Source organism: Hyposmocoma kahamanoa, unplaced genomic scaffold, assembly GCF_003589595.1.
Source record: "Hyposmocoma kahamanoa isolate Upper Pololo Valley unplaced genomic scaffold, ASM358959v1 99702, whole genome shotgun sequence".
Lineage (NCBI taxonomy): Eukaryota > Metazoa > Arthropoda > Insecta > Lepidoptera > Cosmopterigidae > Hyposmocoma > Hyposmocoma kahamanoa.
The window spans coordinates 2,779,589-2,801,768 of NW_020656001.1; the positions used below are offsets into that span (position 1 = coordinate 2,779,589).

The 22,180-nt window shown below is 35.5% G+C and overlaps 2 protein-coding genes across 6 annotated transcripts in view; both read right to left on the reverse strand.

Moving 5' to 3' along the window:
- LOC113239226 (protein bric-a-brac 1-like) overlaps window positions 1-22,180 on the reverse strand; it is a 342,214-nt gene that overhangs the window by 307,994 nt on the left and 12,040 nt on the right. The gene's annotated exons all lie outside the window — the stretch shown is intronic.
- LOC113239227 (cytochrome b-c1 complex subunit 8-like) lies at window positions 9,730-14,949 on the reverse strand. Its single transcript, XM_026476137.1, has 2 exons — window positions 14,601-14,949; window positions 9,730-9,978 (listed from the first exon to the last, which is right to left on the reverse strand). The coding sequence occupies exons 1-2, from the start codon at window positions 14,752-14,754 to the stop codon at window positions 9,740-9,742; spliced, it is 393 nt and encodes a 130-aa protein (XP_026331922.1). The 5' UTR covers window positions 14,755-14,949; the 3' UTR covers window positions 9,730-9,739.

A 22,180-nucleotide genomic window follows, 5' to 3' on the forward strand; every position in this document is an offset into this window, starting at 1 on the left:
AATTGGAATGTTTTCTTTGTAAAATTAAAAATAAGGTATTTAATTAATAACTATTGTAACTATAGTGAAAAAATTGGGTGGTTTGCATCAATATTAGACATAACTGGTTGAAGACTGTACCACCTCAGTCAACCGTGACGACGTTTGTTTGAAAAAACAATACGCGATTTAAATCTGGAAATATAGTTTAATTTCCTATGATAATATTCATAGCAATCAATATTACCATAAGGGTTAAGGTTTGTAAAACCAGAGCGCAGAAGAGCCATATCAGAAACATAGAGTCCTATAGTCTGTAGACATTGCGACAAATGAGCGTTTAAAAAACATTCATAGAGTGGCTAATACCTCCCTATGAAATTGCGGAATTATTGTATTACATTTTTTTCTATATTTTTATATGTAACCAGCAATTCGGTTACGGTGGTGTATTGTATTTAACTGCCTCCAAGACTGAATGGTTACCATGCTGGCTGCCACCCAGAGGTCCCGTATGGCCTACATTTATTTCACTCGTGAGTTTGGGTGCAATTTGTGGTTGTCTATTTGTGTGTCCACGATACCCGCGATGCAGGGTTTCCCTACTGCGGGATCTATGAGTGTGTTTGTTATTATTATTATTACTTACACAGTTTCGTAATTGTAAGCGAAAATATTTTACTTTTTATTGTTAATCATTACGTTATTTCAGTGGGAGGTGTTACGCGCTCTATGTGCGTTGCATAAACTTTAGGTAAATACTCCGTCTATACCGATATCTGCTAACATCACAAACTTGCGTCATTGATTTTATACACATTTTACGATTACTTTAAGTATTAAGCATACCAATATTTTCTTTAGAAATTTTTTTTTCAATACCTTTATAATTTCAAATTAACATGAACGGTAACATTTCCAATGAGTGAATAGAAACATATGTAATAAATTCGATAGTAAAACTGGATACAAATCGTTAAGTCTTAGCAAATATTAATCTACAATATTAAATTAAGTTTTTCAAACTCCGTGAATTTTAATACACCGATATATTTTTTAATTTCACGCGTAAATAAATATTAATTGGAGATTATAAAAAACTTACGCTGCGATATTTAATAATTCTTTAATTAAAATCTGGGCGCGCAGCAGTGCCGCGCCAAGTCTAACAATCCCTTTTCCCGATCCAATTTATTGCTCTTTTTGATCCACCACTGCTTTGCCATGGATAAACTAAAAACTCAAAAGTTCTGTCATCGATACGACATTCCCTAAATTACAAGTGTCTACCACTGACCTACCTACAAATGAACGTCGGGTCCTACAGGTCCTATCGCAAATAGAGCATCAATTGCTCGTGAGTTTTCGTTTGGTCTACCGATATCGCGCTTGTCAATCATGGCGTATAATAAGTATATTTAAATGACCAATTTAAATTTGCAAAAGCAGTTAGCGAAAAAATCTAAATGGACATCCTTTTTAATGATTGATCCTACTACCCTGAGACAGTTTTGAGCTACGCAAACAATGTTTGATTTTGTATAAATTAACTTTTATACATTGACTTACAAATAAATGGACGACGGGTCTAATACAAAAACCACGAAAAAAATGTCCCAAGTCAACCTATTTAAACGTAGTGACATGTCAAGGAATATGAAAAAGCTAAAACGTTGAATTTAAATTGTAATGTCATCGCAGTACTGTCTAATTTTGCTTGCTTCGCTGTCAGTCGAACAAACGAAGACTAAAGCGTGAATGACGCTCTGTATACGATTTTAACGCCCTATAAGTTCGGACACTTTTTAGCGCGAACCCGACGTCCATATAATCAATGCTTTTATAGTTTAATGTTAAGCCTCAAAACTAGGACACATGAGCGTTGAAAATAACATTTAGATACTTATTTTTAAATCTAAGGAAACCTTGAGTTTTTGTGTATATTAATTATGTTATAATTTGAACTGAAAACATGTTCGGAGATGCAAGCAAATTGGCTTCTGGCCTGCTTTTTCGTATACTAACCTAACCTCTCGGAATGGAGGGTCCAACCAAGCAACCAAGATTTATTAGGAGATCAATATCAAAAATAATAATACACTAATATACTGACATAAATACAAATATAATAATAACATACTGGTTATAAATGTCATCAACAGTTAAAAGAAAAGATCAATAACAAAAAAAGAGCATCGAATATTATTTTCGAATACCAAATATTAATTTAGTATGCTTAAACATAATGACAGTGTTACCTTGAAAGCAGTTAATTTATAATTTACCCGTAGATCAACTAATATAGACGTTATAATTAATACACATCAAATATAAAAAAAATATCGTTTATTTAAAAAAGTGCTAATTTGAGAATCAAATAATATTATTTCTAACAAAAACTTGTAAAAATTACTCTAGTAAAATGAATTAATTATGATAGTAAAGGCTACTCCATTATTCTGTGTAGTTTTCACTAAAAGCTAAATATGGTGCATTTTGTTAAGTTACCAATAGAAGCTATGGTGGATTTTTGGGCCTATATATTGTTGCAAAATTAAGCAGTACTGCGACGTTACAATTAAAATCAAATGTTTTACTTTCTTTACAATTCTTTAGGATGTCACTATGTTTATATAGGTTATATAAGTCAGAACATTTTTGCTTGGTTTTTATATTAGACATATCGTCGTCCATTTGTTGGTAGACCAATGGTTGCTACAGTTTCTACCATTGAATGTTTGTTATAGTTCGTATCTACTTGTCTAGATTTATAATAAAATAAACTAATTACGTATTTAGAACTCTTTCTTGCTCCGCTATCGTTCATGTCATCAAAAATATACTATGTACCGAAATTGACAATCTTGAAACTGTTTATACATGTACAACTGGCAAGTTGGTGCATAAAATCGCTCATTAAAAATATATACGATATATTACAATACATCGCGATATTAATACACACACGATAATTTCGCCTGCACCTTTCCATCATCGAGTGACCATACGCAGGCTGAGGTTCCACCCATTTTCCAAGGATTCACAGGAAGTGTTTCATTCCACATTTATAATGGTCAACGGCTATGAGGAGAAATTCTCTGTCAGCAGACTTGTTCCCTGAACGGTATAACTTGGGCATTTTCAGGGCGAGAGATAAATGCGCATTTTTTAGATGTGCCAGGTGAGATGGAAGTCATTATGATCACACGAATTTAGCTCGAATAGGCGCAATGAGTTTCAAAGGAGTGTGAATTTACATGTTTGTTATAAACAATGCATGCATTGACTTACAAATAAATGGACGACGGGTCTAATACAAAAACCACGAAAAAAATGTCCCAAGTCAACCTATTCGAAATTTAAATTGTAATGTCATCGCAGTACTGTCTAATTTTGCTTGCTCCGCTGTCAGTCGAACAAACGAAGACTAAAGCGTGAATGACGCTCTGTATACGATTTTAACGCCCTATAAGTTCGGACACTTTCCCGACGTCCATATAATTGTAAGTCAATGGAGGCGAATCAACCTCAAACGGCTTTGGATAACAGCGAAAGTGTTGACTTAATCACTTTGGAAGTAATATATAGTAAAATTAATTAGCATTCGGTGTAAATGCACAAAAAATCAAAAACTTCCTCGAAATTTTACAGGAAAACCTGTATTCAAAAGGTACTTCACATATACCAGTGATTATTTTTATTATCAACTGCACTAAATAGAACACGTAAGTATACGACATACATTTTTCAAATGGTTTTAATTTCGCTTGTAAAGAAATAAACTCTGAAATAAAGCCAGTGTCCCAGCAGCAGCGGAACTCTTAATAGCGCACTATTTAAAAGAATATGAATCATAGATGCCTTTATTAAGTTTTATCAAAAGATTTTGAGTATTATTATTAAGGGCAAGCAATCATTAAAACAATCGTTGTTCATTGGTCGTAAAGATAACGATAATTATGATTGCAATGGTATGAATCACTGGTGGTTTATATTACCTTTATTTTTGCACTTAGTGAATAATCCTATGACGTAATCTTTTATAGCCGTGACGCCGAATTTAAAATAGTGCAATGCATTCATTGATTTACAATTATATGGACGTCGGTTCCGCGCTAAAAAGTGTCCGAACTTATAGGGCGTTAAAATCGTATACAGAGCGTCATTCACGCTTTAGTCTTCGTTTGTTCGACTGACAGCGAAGCAAGCAAAATTAGACAGTACTGCGATGACATTACAATTTAAATTCAACGTTTTAGCTTTGTCATATTCCTTTACATGTCACTACGTTTAAATAGGTTGACTTGGGACATTTTTTTCGTGGATTTTGTATTAGACCCGTCGTTCATTTATTTGTAAGTCAATGTTCGCCTCTTACCGCGTTCATAGGTAAATTTTAAATTTGGTGCTTGATTGAAGAACACCACACACACCAAATAGTAGTAATAAATGCTTTCAGATGGCAAGATCACTCCAATGGCTGCACTAAATATTGCAACAACCGCACCGAGGTTTCTTCCACTGCCACAATTAATCGTGGACCGCCAATAATAAATACCTTCTTATCGTTTGGCATAAATGAATACTATATTTTTAACGGAACTTTTTTAATTACCTACGAAAGTTAATTAAAATTATACAAGGCACGTGTACCTGGCCACGTTTACCCTGTTACCTGGTTAATGTGGTTTTAGTAATTTCCACTAGGATTTGGGCATCTGTTGTGGATATAAATCTTGAATATGGGAAGGCTTAAGATGATGGACAGTGCACCAATTATGAACATAAGCCAACAATAAAGAAACGAATTTTTTTTTTTTCATTTTGAAAATGGAAGACGTCAGTTCAATTTTGACAGCTGGCGGCCATCTTAATTCGCCATTATCGCGACTCGAAATAAGACGATGGAATTCTTACAATGTACGCTTTTATCTTAGAGCATAATTTTTATAATCATCGTTGAATGTGGTATTTAAGAGTGTGTGTTATTTTGTGTTCTGGTGTTGTTTTAAGCATATAAAGAAAACATAACCGTAAAAGAATTTGAAGTGTTTATTACTGGACCTCATTTAGCCGTTTACTCAATCATGGATACTTTTGTTCATAATCGGATTATACCATTAAAAAGCTTTACTTGTGTTTACAGTCTTTATAAAGCCAGACTTTTAATTTAGTTTATAACTTGTTACATTATTTTAAGTCTACACAGTAATGGACAACAGTGTCCGTCCCTTGTCGTCCATAGACATGGCACTGAAGCGAATGACCACCCGTTGTTACCCAAATGGGTCGTATGAAACGTCACACCATTCGTTTAGAAATGAGTACAAGTACCATGCAAGATCTCTTTTTTTAACACTGACTTTGTTAATTTTGCTAAATAGTTTATCGTTCATGTTTAGGTGTTCGTGATTGGAAACCGTCCATGACGGGGTGTCCATAATTGGAAATTGGGCTGTCCACATGGGATTCTTAAACAGGATCTACTTTTTCTCGAATAACAATGTTTTCTTCGCTCAATTGACTGATCACAGCACTTTTAATCATTATTTGAAGACTTTTTAATCAATTAAACCTCTCCTCGAGTTCCACAGAGTAAACCAAAAAATAAATCCTTAAACCGTCCATGATTTGTTCCACTACCTTACCAATGTTTAGAACAAAAAGACACTCGACCGGATAAATACTTTTTTTGTATTTTATTTGTGTTATCTGAATTATACCTACTAGTTGAATATATACCTAAATATCCTACAAAAGAAGAGATTACACGCATTCAGAGTGTAAAGTTACAATATCTTTAACACATTTTTGTTGGACGTGTAAGATCTGTTCAATCAAAAGGTCTGTTAGGGGTCAGATATCTTGGGACACCGACTGTTCTCGCCGATTATTGCCCAGCGTGCCCCAAACGTACAAGAAAGGAATAAGTACGTCGTATATACCGGACAAAATCACATACGTTGTTCTGGTCCCAAATAACTAAAGTACTTGTGTTATGGAAATTGGAAACAACGAAAGTACCACAAACACCCAGACCCAAAAAGTTGGCTTTTCTACATTGAACCCGAGACCATGAAAAGCGATGTGCAGGTAGATCACTCGATAACGGAGCTCGTCAAGGATATTAAAGTACCCTCGCTTCCTGTTTCTTTGCATCCCGTGTTTGTTGTAACTAAATGGACACGTAATATTTGTTATACCCTTTATTGTGGATCAGACTCCGGCGTTGTCTTTTGAAAGTAATCGTGAATTTCGAGCCTACGTTTTCTTGTCCAATCTCTTGTGCAATCCATCTTCAAAGTCAAAGATTATTTATTCCATAGGTAAAATAAATTTACACTTGAAAACGTCACATTTAAGCTACTGCTCGTTCACTACGCTGACCTCCCTGAGAAGAACGAGCAAAAAACTCTAGGGATTGCTCTTTTCAAAAAAAAAAAAAATGAAATGCTATGGATACAATACACTTTGACTCAAATTTGTGTGGATTCTTGAGCCATGTCGTCGTTTCATATATCTTTATCTAAAATGTGGTCTTTTCAATCAAAATATTTTTAACGTAGTTTTTAAACTTAGAAAATGATAATCTTATTATATGCTCCGGAATCTTATTGTAAAAACATAAACGAAATCGTGGTACCATGCGTTTGGACTTAGCTCTAAGGTTAATGTTATGGATATATTCTTTCTTATTGAAATTATGTATAGTTTTACGGGCATATAAAATATTTGAGTAAATGTACTGTGATGCCACAGTTATGATATCAATCTCCTTAAAACTTTTCTCTGAGAGAAACCCGAGAGCCTAAACGGTACACAGAACAGTTTGTCATCGCCGTCATCGTCTATAATCCGGGTGTCTCGAATAATTGAATAGCACTCATTGTTATGTTGTGAACAGTCACCAAAGGAAAAACAAATTGCATTAATCAAATCTTTTCCAAACAACTCTTCTCCTCCTTCCACATAGCTAAGAGACGGCTTTACATGAAAACAATTAGTACGTATTTCAGGGCCTCTATTCTACAAATTTTCAATACAGTGTCAGTGGAGTGGCAACGATGGCATTCATTCAATCAATCCCTAACGGTCGATGTTGTCTTACTAAAATTAAAATAGAAATTACTAAACATGTCTTAATGTTTGTTTCATTCAAGATGACTACGTCATCGACGTGCCATGGACATGGAGCTGAATATCAAAGAATGGCAAAAGTAGCTCGATGGCTAGCCACTGGCAAGACACTATGTACTCTTAATTTTTAGCAGAACACCAAGCGTACAAAATCTTGCCACTGACATTCTATCGACATGCAGCCAAGATGATTTTAAATTAACAGGCTTGGGGCTCTAGTAAATGGCCATTATCGAATAGTCTCAAACCCCTATTAACGCTTCCACAAGTTCAGATTATCTTCCTGACATTTATAAACATTTTTCAAAAGCACTTGGAGAATTTAAATACAACTTATCGTTTAAAGTGTTCAAAAACAATATATATTTATATTTTATTTCATTGGTTATCAAGAATTCAAAGTTGTAGCCAATCAAATGTTTCCAATATTAGTTTCAATGTTTATAATGGGTAGGTTATTTTTTTGTTACTATTGTACTTGCAAGTGTTGTAGTAATGCAAATAATGTGGTAAAATTGATTTAGACATTACATTTATACTTTTATTCATTCGTCTTAACATTATTAGAATCTCGATTAGTAAACAGATCATTTTACCTGCTACCGCTCGAGGTTATTTTAAACGCATGTTTTATTTATGACGGGACGAACAAGCCGTGCGCCTGGTGATAAGCGACACGCGTATTCATAACAGTTGCAGTGCCACTCAGAGCTTTAAATCGCAAAGATCTGAGGTGCATTACCTCAGATCGTGCTCTCATCACCCTGAGACATTAGTTAAAAAGTCCCGTGTGGCTGCAATTTCACCAGCACCCTTCAAAATGCTCACATTACAGCTTTGAGCGCAGAAATAGGTAAGGTGGCAGTATTTACCTGGACGAACTCACAAGGAGCTCTACTGCGTTTTCTGTGTGTCCCTTTAGCAGGGTAGTGCCTCAATATTTATAGACATCCAAGCAAAAATGTTTACAATGGCATCTTGATTAACAATCCAGGGATGTGGGGCTGGTTTAATTATTGCCTTACGTGTTTGTTCTTGAATATTTTTATGCTCTGATGTGTGCGTGTTGATGTAATTTTAGTGTGTTATTAATCATTACGCGCGGAATTTCCGCGAAGGCAATGTAATGCATAATCCTTTGCAGCCGAGTCTTTTTTGTCGTTCCGCAATTTTCCAATTTCGGTCTATGGTTCTACGAGTTGTTCAAATTGCCAAAATAATATACACATGTAAGGACTACACTTTGAAGTCGAAAAGACAACTAGAATAAAAGATAAAGTTCCTAGACCAGTGTTCTTTATTTATTTTACATACTTATTCTTTATATAACATTTGAACAAAAGAATTAAATTCTTTTATTTACTTTTTATTGACTGGCTACGTTTTTAGTGCTAAGGATATTCATTGCAGTACTGAGTTGTAGATATATCTACGACTCTAGTGAAGACTTATTTTCGCCGTGACACTCTTTGGACGGCAGGCAATATTTTAACAAGTCATAGGCCTACCGTATAGACAAGGAGGCAGAACTATCACAAGGAGCTCTAGTACTACTAAATAATAGCTCAAACGACAACATGAATTTGATTTTTATTCAGCGGCAATCAGTTCTTCTTTATCATATCACCTACTTAAGAACCCGTGCATGGAAGAATTAAAAGCTTTTTCTGCCCAAGCACCTGCTACAGGCAAGTTAGGTTAGTATATCTAATTAGCAAAAGTCTGGAACAATTTAATGTAGTAATTTTATTCACATGTTTATGAAGTGCAACAAGTAAATATTTAATTAAAACAAATGAAAAGACATTAAAGTAAATTAATATTTCTATGTAATTTATTGTTTATATTATATACGCATATTGCTTATGTGTGCGGGGCATTAAAATACGTAAACTACGTGACCAAGTTAAAAGTAAAACTAACGGCATTAATACAGTTCGCTGCACTCGTCAAGTGCGCTAAATAATCGTTACATTTTTCAAAGTGTACTTGAATAATGCAAACATTCACTTATCTATGTTGATTGCATTGCTAATTGTACCGAAACAATATCCTTTTGTTACAAGAAAGACCTAGTTTTGGTCGCAAAATACTAAATTATACAACACGCGGCTAACAATGGCCGGGTATGTTACAAACTATTTAAATTTCAACAAAAAACTTTCGTAACCCCACTTCGAAAACATTTAACGAAACTTATCATGAATGAGGAAAATAATTGAATTGAAATTGTATTTTGTATTGTTTCCTCGAGAAAGTGGGTGCTAATTGTCAGCAAAGAGAGAGACAAACGTGTAGAGGTGGCGGCCATTATTTTCCTGCAGATATCGTAGCACTCTAGTCAAATGCACTCCGGCGCGAAACGTTACATTGCACATATTCAGCTGGAGAAATGTAAAGTATATTTTAATTTCACGCCTTTCATACATTTATTACAGTTTTACGTCCATGCTGGCAGAATAGTAATATTTATTTATAATAAAATAATTCGACGTAGAAAAAAAAACATTTATTGACAATGTATTATTTAAACAATTTTCATCAAGTCGAAAACACGCCACCACAAACGTGTATGTTAAACAAAACTTCTTTCTTGTATTTTGGGTACATCGCGTTCTGTTTTTTATTTGGATTTTTTTTTCGTCGGATCGGAAGTTGACGCCGGGTCCGGATCGCATGCGGTATTTGGATCCACTGCTGGATCAGGTGACCCTCGGCCCCCGCCACCTCTTTCCACCGCCCTTCTGCAGACTATAGGGGGATTGGGGTCTACTTCGAATTGGTAGTCCAGTGGATTCTTTCGTTTACTGAGCCTATACATTTCCTCTATGTAGAAATACGTAACCGCGCCAAGAACAAACGCTGAAATCCACCAAAACATTGTGAAATCTCATTTTGCACGGACCCTTATAAAACAACAACACGCCCAAGTGTCACATAGTTTCTTTTCTTAATATGTATTGTATTTGCGTTTATCGTGTAAGCAATTGCGTGCAATAAACTATGTGCAGTAATTCGATTCTGTTATTTAGCCTTTTGCATAACAACATAGACTAATGCACTGCGGTGGTGGCCCAGTAGGAAAACTAGTTGGCAACTTAATCGTTAAAAGTTCACAACACACAGGTTTTTTTTTAAATACTATCTCCCAGGACTATATTACTAACATCAGACTTTTTACGAAACATGCACTATATCTGACTCTTTCTGTATTTGGTAGTAAAACGGCAAGTTCAAATGTGCAAGCGTTCTCCCCGACGAGCCCCACCCCCGCTTCTGGGCTTTGCACAGAGTTATCAGCATTTATAGCGATCTATTTAAGTGCCTATAGTCATAGAACAAAAGTTATTGTTAAGATACAACCTCCAGCCTTGAATCAATCAATTTGGAAAACACATATAATAAATTAAGGATATAGTCGTTGACTTACAAATAAATGGACGACGGGTCTAATACAAATACTACGAAAAAAATGTCCCAAGTCAACCTATTTAAACGTAGTGACATGTAGAGGAATATGAAAAAGCTAAAACGTTGAATTTAAATTGTAATGTCATCGCAGTAGTGTCTAATTTCGCTTGCTTCGCTGTCAGTCGAACAAACGCAGACTAGAGCGTGAATGACGCTCTGTATACGATTTTAACGCCCTATATGTTCGGATACTTTTTAGCGCGGACCCGACGTCCATATAATCGTAAGTCAATGGATATAGTATACTGATTAGTATACGGTGTAGAAACACGCTTCCTATAAATTTTCACGATACAAAAAAAAACACAAGAAAACTGTATACGATATACATTTATCAAAGGGCTTTAATGGCTTTGTTGTTCCAGAGACTAGAGTCGCCATTCATTCGGGACGGGGAAACTGACCGAGTTCTTTGGAAGGACAGATACCTCACGGCATCACTCGTTCCGCCTTAGGAGCACCTCTCTCCTGGGCATGATCTACCTTGGGAAACTTGGAAATCTTTGAACAGTTTACGGACCCGGCTGGTGGAAGCCGGCCAAAGTGGGGTTATAGCTTGGGGCGCGCATGTATATGTGGTGTTTCTCCCCAGATAAAGCATTTCTTTTGTAGCGTCCTGCGTGTCCCTACCCCAGGGTTGTTGTTGATGCAGTTTTTAAGCTGATTTAATTTATGAAAAATGTAAATCCTTACTAAATGTATCTGCATGTGAAAGTTTCTTACTAATTTTAATACAAAAATTTTTCAATAATTTTGCGACGTGTGACACCAAAGAATCAATCTGCCTAACTTACTTATGTAGTAAAGTTTTTTTACATTTTTATTTGTAAATTGGCACACTACGTCGCCCGCTCCGATTAGCTTTCCTCTACCTCAAAGGTTGTCTGGAAGAAATCGCTCGCAGCGATAAGACCGTCGTTGCCCACATTTGTTTTAAGTTGTTTAACTGTTCTTGTTTTTGGGTTTTAAAAACAACAGCTGAGGATATGGATAGTTTAATTTATGCAGATTATCCACGGATGCGACCGCTGATATTTGCAGGAACCCTGACCTGTACAACGCCACTGACAATACTGCGTCTGTCGCTAATTTATTTGTAAGTCAATGGTTAGCATTATACAAATAACTCTTATTATATTTAAAGGCGTCGTAACTCTCCTAGGATGACTTATCTATCCACCCACATCCCTGTCGCTTTTTGTATTAAGTAAATAATTATATTAAATAAGAAAGTTATTAGCAAATTATGAGCAGTAAGTCTTTCTTGTTACTTTACAACTTAGCAGGATTGCAATTTGGTACAAAACTTTTAAATATCATATTTAACTCTGAACCAGTTGCGAAGTGTCCGTGTAACACGATTTCCACCGGCGTGCCTAAAATTTTCCACTTATTAACAAGAAATATTATTATAATATAAATGTTTTAAAATCATTTACTACATTTTGTGCAAAATATTTATGTGCAGAATAAGTTGACCAGTGAAATGAAGTGTACTAGTGCCTTGTGTGCTAAATAAGTTGTGTTTAGGGGAACGTGGGGTATTGGGAGCCTGCGGGGCGGTGTTAAGCTGGACTTTCCCGATGCTCGTATTTGTGCAAACGGCACTCCTATGTCTTCGTTAACGTTCTACAAGGTTCGAGTCCCGTGGTCGCCCCCGCCGAACCCCGCGTTTATTAAGAGATGATTGCGTGTTTTTCGCTCCGCGCTTATAGCATTTGCTAAATGTCATCATCCCAGGTAAGCATTAAAATGCATAGATACTACATTGTATTTACACTAGCTATGTCACCATATCTATCAAGTTTCAGAAGTTATGCTTGAAATGACAATAAAAATAGAAATGTTTTTACTGTTTCATACCTTTTTCAATTCGATGTTACGCGGGTAATGAGAGCTATTTGGCTCTCCTAACCCCATTGCAATATTCACTGGATATTCCTTTGACACTTTCTCGTGTAATTCATTACTTTTTAACTTATATATTTTATTACTTTAATTTTATTTTTTTTCAGACTGATTGTATGTAATGGCCCCCTTTTTGACATACGGGATTCTTACCGGATTCCATTTCCCGAACTGTGGGGTAATGGAAGCGAATGACATGTTTTAGTTTTTTGTTTTAACCAAATATTTTATTTTAGTTTCATATTTTTTCTGTGATTATCTAGTACCCAGATATGTGAAGCGTACGTTCATAACAAATAAAAATTTCAATTGTATAAATTATGACTTTTATTGTCAATTTTCCTTAGTAGGCTCCTATTCCCCCACGCTCACCTAAGTGTTGCCAAGATGCTACTTTTTCGGTAGTTGTTTTTCGTTTTGTTTCGGATTTACTACTTACTCTAAACTCTTTTTATTTTAGTTTTAATTATCTGATAAATAAAGGGTCTTCTACCAATGTGTTTCGATTAAGATGATGATAATAAATGGTCCATCTGATGTCAATAATAATATCAGAATTCTGAATGGCGTTCAAACGGCTGATAATAACAATGTGTCAGAGAACTATAACACCAATTACATTGGTTTAAAGTATAATATTCCCCGTATTATAATTAGATAGAACACCCCGAACATCCAGACTTATAGTTAGTTAATTCTCAAATTGATTGTACCGGTAATCGAATTGTTAACCACTGGGCCACCGAGGTCGACAAGTTGAGTTGTTATTTGTATATCGCTTTGCGGAGAAACTCGCGAATTTCTACAATAGAAAGACGGATATACAGGGTGCATCGTTACCTCGCCACCAAAAAGCTGCGAAAGCTTATTATTTACTTGAGTAGCTGTGATACTACCATTTCGATGCCTTAATGTCTCAAACTCTGGGTGATTATTCATGGAAAACATTCTATTTATTTTAAATTTCTTATCTAGGGTTTTAATTTAGATGCTTTACTTTCAGAATGGGTAAAAGTCAGTGTGAGAATATGAAGGGAAAACTGTTGTATATGTTGTATATACAGAGAGGTGTAAAAAGAAGGAGAATATCCTGGCTCAGAAATTTGCGCCAGTGGTTCAACAGGAGTACCCGATCATTATTCAGAGCTGCAGTGTCCAAAGTTTAGATTGCCATTATGTTCGCCGACCTTCATTAGAAGATGGCACACGAAGATTGAAGAGAGAGAGAGAGAGAGAAGAGTTTGAGAAAGTAAGGCGAAGATTCGTCTTCTTTTAAATTGCAAACGTTTTCTTATAAATGTAATGTTTTTAATACATCGAGTTCTAATTTTATTAGATCTAAATCTGTTATAAGCAATTTGTTTTTTCGTGATCACGAGTGGTGGTTTATTTGAAAGAATCAAAACATCTCATCTAAAGATTAAAAAAAAATGTTTTATTTCCTATTATTAGTATAGGTATCTCCGACTACCATTGTGTTGTACATGTACATAGGCTCAGGTTATATAATATAATATATCCTATGCTATTAAATGTATCAATTACTGTAAATGACTGTGTTTTATACAAATAATTTCTTGTTGAATTGTTGCATGTTGTGCTTATTTTTAATCATTACTTTATTTTGTATAGTGTGATTATTTTTTTATATAAAAAAACCGGCTTTAAAACCAAGGAAAGTGCACGAAAGCGGATTCATCCCCTAGTTTACCACCCTCGGAGGTGGAATATTGTCTTCGAATTTAAATGGGAGTAATACTGAGCTACCCTCTTTCCAACAAAAAAAAGAATCATCAAAACCGGTTCACAAATTCCGAGATATCGCGTACGTACACAAAAAAAAGAAATACAGAATGGAGAACCTTCTCCTTTTTTGAAGTCGGTTGCAAATACCCATCACATATTTCTTATCTCCGATGCACCCAGCTCCCCCGCCCCCAAATCCGCACGTTGCAACGGAAGAGCTGTTTGAATTTGTTGTTGTATGTGTGCTCTCTGAACGTATGCATGGTATCATGATGACGATTGACAACCCAGAAACAAAAATCGTGTTACATTGTGAATGAGCTTCGTGCGGTTTTGTTCGCAAAGCTAACTTCACTCACGTGGTAACCAGTACATGATCGTTGCCGCAGTCCTGGGTACAAAGTTGGCAAGTCCTTCGATGGCGGCTGATCCGAATGCCTTCTGTTCATGTGGCGACAGCTTATAGTAAACAATTCCACGAAGAAATGCCAGGTTTCCGAAGTGCTTGCCCATGTTTCCTATGCGCAACACTAAGCATGTAATTAATAATTAAATTGTTCAGTTTCGTCTTTGGTTCAAAATTAAATCAAAATAACAATTGCTTTTTTTAGACCACGTCAACTTTACGTCAGAGAATTTCGAAACTTTACCCGGAGTTGAAACTCTAAACGAGGCATAATGCATAAAAAATAAATAAGGAATATCAAGGGGCTGTATGATAGAACCTTAGACTACGGAATTTCCATCCTCTAAGGGCTTAGACTATGGAATCTTTTTTTCCATCCTATAAGTCTAAGGGTAGAATTGGGTAGAGCCTTTGTCTATGAAATACATGGGAGAAACAAAAAGCAAAAGTATAAAACAATACAGCCAAGTCTTGGTGATTTTTTCTTGTAACTTTTAGATAAATTTATAAACTCAGAGGACGGAATAAAAAATAAATTTATACATCATTGGCACGCCTAATCTTGAGTATACATTAGATTTTGATTTTATTTTTTGATATGGTATTAGCTTCTGCTACTGCAAAATGGCAAACATAAAATAAATTAATAAATGATTGAAAACTATGCAAAAAAAACTGGCAAGTTTTTGTAGTACAGTTACTGCACAAATTAAATTTTTAGTTTAAGTGTTATTACGTTTTCAGTTTCTTATTTTACCTGTTTAAGCTAATGGCTCATTAGCCAAAGCTCAATAAATAAAATTATTTAATAGAAAACAATGTAAATCGGAAGAAGTGCTAAAAATTTCCTGATAGAAGTGAACATTAGGTTAAGTAAAAATAATAGCACGAATGATTTTTTTATGATGTTTAGTGGCGGAAAAAACAAATTGTGCACCTTGTATTAAACGTCACGCATGTCCATAACAGTAGCAGTGCTACTCAAAGGGCTTTCACAAGAAGCTCTTGTTTATTTGAAGTCTTTGACCGCGGCGGCCCCTCTCGTATTTAAAAATTCAAAATAAAATATATTTCTATAATATTAATAACGAGTCATAAAGCTGTGGTTGTCAATTAATATGTAAATAAACTTTTTTTCAAACAAAGGAAATCCCTGTAGTACAAGTTTCATCTAGCGGCCACAACGCTGACCGTCGAATCACAGAGTTCGTCAAATATAAATACAAGCTAAGATTTATTTGTACCTATAAGAACAGGTACAAAAATGCAAAGGGTTGCGTTATGAATTTGAGCTTTTTCTAAACAAGGAAATTTCAGTATTAAAATTATAACTGTTTTTTAAAAAAAACCTAACCAAAAACTTCGTGGAATTGTATCTATTTGACAACTTTTATTGAAACCCGGTTACCGGAAAGTGGGTGAAATCAAATAAACCAAATTCAACCCTTAATTTCCCACTCTTAGAAGCCGGAAGAATGTAGAAACCGGTTCAAAAATGTCGAACTAAACGCATATGGTACACAAAAAAATCGAATGAGAACCTCTTCCTCTTTTTTAAAGTCTGTTAAAAAAATACTAGACCTGAAAAGGTTATTACAATCCAGTTGTCAATTTAAACGTCACGGGATTTCAATAACCTTGACGCCAGAGTACTTTATTTACACTGTTCTGGGGTCCTACCTCACCTCTTAAAACAATCTTACTTTAACCTTACATTGATTTTCCGTACTATGCTGCGCTTAAAGTAAGCATATTATAATGTTAGAACCTTAGAATAATAACGCAAAGAATGATAGTTTCATGTCAAACGAACTGTCACAAGTGAGGCAAAAATCAAATTCATGTAGGCTAGTTTTAGTAGTAGGTTAATTTTCGGTTTTAGTGAATATTTACATAAAAATACAAGGTGAAACGCGTTACTTCCTTGTGGAATATGATGTTGGTATCTATATTATGCTTGTCTTACGTATTTTTACACTCATTTCCCGCACATTTCGCCATTTTTAGCTAAAATTCTGGAACTGTTCGCGGTGCAAGTTGATCTTGAGCACTAACGCCCGCTTCTGTAGGTCCATTGGGAGCGCTTCAATTTGCCTCACTTAGCGTGTGCGGACTAGGTTTACTTCAACTAACTTCAGTGTCATTTTATAGTGCTAGGAAGTGGAGATTGTAGTGCGGAAAAATAATAAAAAAATATTGATAAATAATAAAAAACTACACAAGTCTGAACATTTTTAAGTATTTGCTTAAAACTTTCTGATATTTTCAAATTAAACAAATGTTTTGGAAACTGTCTTTGTACTAAATCGCTCAAAAGCTTGTCAAGAGGTCAAGTTGCAAATGATTCTGGTCACTTGCGACGTATGGGGTTAGTAATATAGAATTTTATTCTCAAATGGGTGACTTGAGTATGCGAGAGTACCTACGCAATTAAATATGTTGCAAAAGACAAGAAGAGTGTGCCCACACTCTTTCAAATTTTTTTTTATAATTGTTAATTATTACAAAAAGTAAGACCAAACACGGGACAAAAAAGTCGGAAAGATAATGGAGGTACCCAAGATGCCAAGAGATTTACAAAGAGCCTATACGCATGCTCGTGAAGATTGTACACAACCCTCGCAATACCATTTGTGGTATCTTGAAGCATGAACTGGATATGAGAGATTGGGAGTAGGTACTTGTGTGTGATCTAGCGCGACCGTTATACGAAATTCTTTCAAAAAAGGGGTTGCGTATAGTTCATAGGCGACTCGGAACTAGTAGAGCCGTAAAATTACTGTGTTCCGGTTTGAAGGTTGCTGGTGAAATTACAGTCGCCTGGGACTAGTCAACTTATCTCTCAGGGTGACAGGCATAGTGGCAATGCCCCTCAAATATTTGAGTTAAAGCTCTGAGTCGCACTGCAACTGCTATAAACAGGTGTGTCGCTTACCACCAGGCGCACGACTTAATCGTCCCGTCACTTGGTAACAAGAAAATTATCCGAGCTTAATCATTTAAGTTTTATTTGTAACTCGCCATCACTAGAAACATTGGACGGAGTACACATAACAAATCACTTCAAATATTAAAATTTATGTGTTTACAAAGAAAAACAAAGAAACAAGAAGTTTCGTAACAATTTCACAAAAATATCGGACGTTTTGTAATTATGCATGCGTAAGAGTTTCTTCGTATTTCGAGCAAAATTAAAAAGCGTTTGCAACTTGAAGACATTCAGCCTTACGATTTTGTTTGACAAGTAAAATGTAAAAAAACTTTAAATCGGCCATATTGTAAATACAATTTAACAATTTAGATTTTTTTTCTGCATTTATCCGTTATTGTACAAAACTGAAATATCTTTTAAATTATGCCAAATATAACGGTTCTCCTAGCTAGTAAACTTTTAAAAAGAATAACTTGCACATCAATGCTTATGATTTAAATGCAACTCATGTGTCGCTTGTAATAGAACGCTACAAAGATCAAAGAGACAAGCTCAATGTGTTCTTTACTTTAACAATATATTTCAAATTCATAGCTAACGCCTTTCAACTGCGTAGTTCGATATTGTTCCAATATATGGAGCCCCAAAACATTCCGTGAGATTTTGTGTGGGAAACTCTCGGTTTAAAATATGGTAAGCGCCATCTGATGAGGGTCGCAAGAACAATTATTAAAAAAGCAACCAAAAAGAATTAATCACAAGGCTAACATTTTTTTTCTATAACTTGAGTAATAATTATGGGCAAAAGAGATTCTGACTACTGTAGACTCACCAAGAACTATCATTGCGTATATCATTGTAAAGTTGTAAAAAGAATCAAATATTAGCCAAGAGCATTAAAACTTTATTTTGTTCGTCATAAGAGTTAACTGGCCCAATTTTAGCGCGAGTTGTATAAAAATATAATTTTACAAATTTACTGACTAGAACATTGACTTACAAATAAATGGACGACGGGTCTAATCCAAAACTACGAAAAAATTGTCCCAAGTCAACCTATTTAAACGTAGTGACATGTAAAGGAATATGAAAAAGCTAAAACGTTGAATTTAAATTGTAAAGTCATCGCAGTACTGTCTAATTTTGCTTGATTCGCTGTCAGTCGAACAAACGAAGACTAAAGCGTGAATGACGCTCTGTATACGATTTTAAAGCCCTATAAGTTCGAACACTTTTTAGCGCGGACCCGACGTCCATATAATTGTAAGTCAATGGACTAGAAGGTATATTTACTATATGCCTTATACCTTATTTGCCGTAACGCCATCTGTGAGAAATCTATTTCTTCGCTCAGCCGGGTACCTTCACAGCTCACAAAGATCGAAGACTTAGAAAAAAATCCTTTGATTTGGCTGTATTCGAACTAACGTCCTCCAGCAAGCCGTGCCAGACGCCAATTAACGCACGGAACGAAATAACGGACCTTAAGAATTTGTCTAAGTGTTAAGTTTTTGCTGCGAGAAATTGTATTGTTTCACTTATTGAACTTTTACTTTCTAGCAATAACTAGAACAAGTACTGGTTGTTTGAGTTTGTCTAGATCACTCGAAGTAAATAAAAAACTAGGTACTTTTTACTCTCTAGGGATTAAATGACACATTTTGCTCCCCGTGTGTCAGGTTATTGACGTACTTTTAGAGCATGACAAGTGGACATTATATTTAAATCTATTTAGTCCGCTTCACAATAGTGTCATTTGACAAATTTTGTTTTTTTCTATTCACTTCCGGAGACGTAATTCGAGCCGCCACGCATTTTTAGTATTAAGTGCCCTAAGCTTAAACAATGTCCGATTGATCAAAAACTATTACGCAGTCTTTTTAATAAGTCCTTGTTGGAAATTTGGATTTGCAAAATCAGGGGACAACTTTTTCTTCGATGATAACACCATTTTTGAATTATAGCCTTTTGCAACAAAAATGCGAGGTGGCTCGAATTTTGGGTACGGGAGTATTAATATACCCCCGGATATTACACACAACTGTCTCCGTGGCCGAACGGTTACCATGCCACGCAGAGGTCCCGGGTCGATTCCCGTGCCGGGACAAATATTTGTATGGCCTACATTTATTTCTCTCGTGGGTGTAATTTGTGGTTGTCTACGTGTGTGTCCATGGCACCCGCGACACAGGGTTTCCCTAGTGCGGGGCTGTGAATGTTTGCGCGTTATTATTATTAATTAATTACACATTCAAAATATAAATGCAATGCAATTATTCACGAATTTCATTAGGAGGTATTTTTCCACTCCATGTGTATATCGTGTCTTGCATTTCGGTTACAATAATATCAATGTTATGCTTTAAGAGGTCATCATACTTACTAACGCGGCATCGATTAAAACCGATGAGAAACAACTTTATGTCTACGCAGTAAGAGCGAAAATTACATTACGCGTTTCGCTTCCGCTCGGACCACCGATGCGAAACGCACAACGTCTTTTTCGCACTTATTGCATGGATATAAAGTTGTTTCTCGTGTCGATAAGTTTGGTGGCACCCTTACTGTCCGAGCCTTTATTAAATGTGAATGATCGCGATGGCGAAATTACATTCTGGTTGTGAGCTCAATATGCGAATTATGCGGGTATCAAATATTTCTAATTACCGCTTACACTAGAATACATTGTTTCCATAAATAAACGACTAATTCCACCGGCATACTTATGTGGCCAATTCCAACGCCACTCAAAAAATTTTCAAATACAGAAGCTTATTTTACCAGGTATACCTACCCTTAGAATAATAACGCATAGAATGATAGTTTCAAATCAAACGAACTGTCACAAGTGAGGCAAAAATCAAATTCATGTAGGCTAGTTTTAGTAGTAGGTTAATTTTCGGTTTTAGTGAATATTTATATAAAAATACAAGCTGAAACGCGTTGCTTCCTTGTGGAATGTGATGTTAGTATCTATTTTATGTTTGTCTGACGTATTTTTACACTTATTTACCGCACATTTCGTCATTTTTAGCTAAAATTCTGGAGCTGTTCGCGGTGCAAGTTGACCTTGAGCACTGACGGCCCGCCTGCTCGTGTAGGCCCTTTTGGCGCGCTTCAATTTGCCTCACTTAGCGTGTGCGGACTAGGTTTCTATGCGTTATTATTCTAAGTACCTACCTATCTAAACGACTACAGCGTCATTAATTATTACTTTCAAAAGTAGAATATTTCTTCACCGGATATATCTACACGACTACAGCATAAAATGTTATTATTATTTGCAAAAACAGGAGTTTCTTTTACTGGGTATATCTACATGGCTACAGCGTTACTAACTATCTAGAAATATAGAATAATGCTTTACCGGATTACCTACACGGACTATATGGCGTCACTCGAAAATGTTGTAATTATTTCCAAAAATAGAAGTTTCTTTTACCGGATAAATCCATACGGCCTCTCTCGATAATCAAAAAATGTAACTGTGTTATAAGTTTCATATTACAATCACGCTATTAGTAACTTCAATTATTTTGAAATACATCCCTGACTGCAATAAATGCTGGATTTTCGTCAGAAAAGTTCTATTTAATTCAAACGAAACGATTTTTTTTTTCACGAGAAATCTGAATTTAAATCAATACGTCCAACACAGCACAGGCGTGAGTTTGACCAAGTGACCAGTTCTAATTTTGTTTATTTGTAAATGCATGTCGATTCAATCAAGTGTCTTGGTAGTTATTTTATTACTTATTAAAAAGCGAGTGCCCGCGACTTCGTCTGAGTTGAACAAGTACTGCAAAAGAGTTACTCCTTGTGAAACAATTCGTCCCTCCGGAAGAAGAAGATACTATTATTGTTCCCGTACAGCCAAAATCCTTCTTCACGCTATATTCTACCACCAAAACTCTGGTACTCTCAGAAAGTACCTAATCAATTTGTACTGACCTACCGTAACTGCTGGCTAATACTGCAAGAATCCCATTGTAGTCAGCGACTGTAGTCTGTGAACACCAGCCCATTCCCAAGCAACATGCACATTTACTACTACATATACTTACCTTTCACATAAGTACACGGTGCTTAAGCATATTTAAACAATACATTGTATTATTATTACAAAAAATCGCGTTAAAAGACTAACTTGGCCGTTACCCATCGAGTATATAGCCAGAAATAGAGACGAAATAAGGGCCATATATTCCTGGTAACACATTAGCGATACAGCTCTTATAAATATCAACTCTCGTTAGCACTGAAATATAGACAGGCCAACTACTGACCTGTGTGTACGTCTCCGTATATTCCAAAAATATTCTGTATTTATTGTAATAAAGATAATATCTCTAACAATGCCGTGCTTTTCTATTCGGTGGTGTGGGAAAAATAGCAAAACATCTAATTACAAGACAAACGGAATCACATTTCATCGGTAATTAAATATGTAATTTTGCAATTTTCGTCCATTATAGCAAAGCTCAAGTTAACTGGTCGATTTGAAGTGAAACAGTTGACGACACCCGTCAATTGTTTCGAACTCGGGCTAGCCAATCGAAGCGCAGTTGTTACAGTAATGATATGGCAGAATAGTTTTCAAA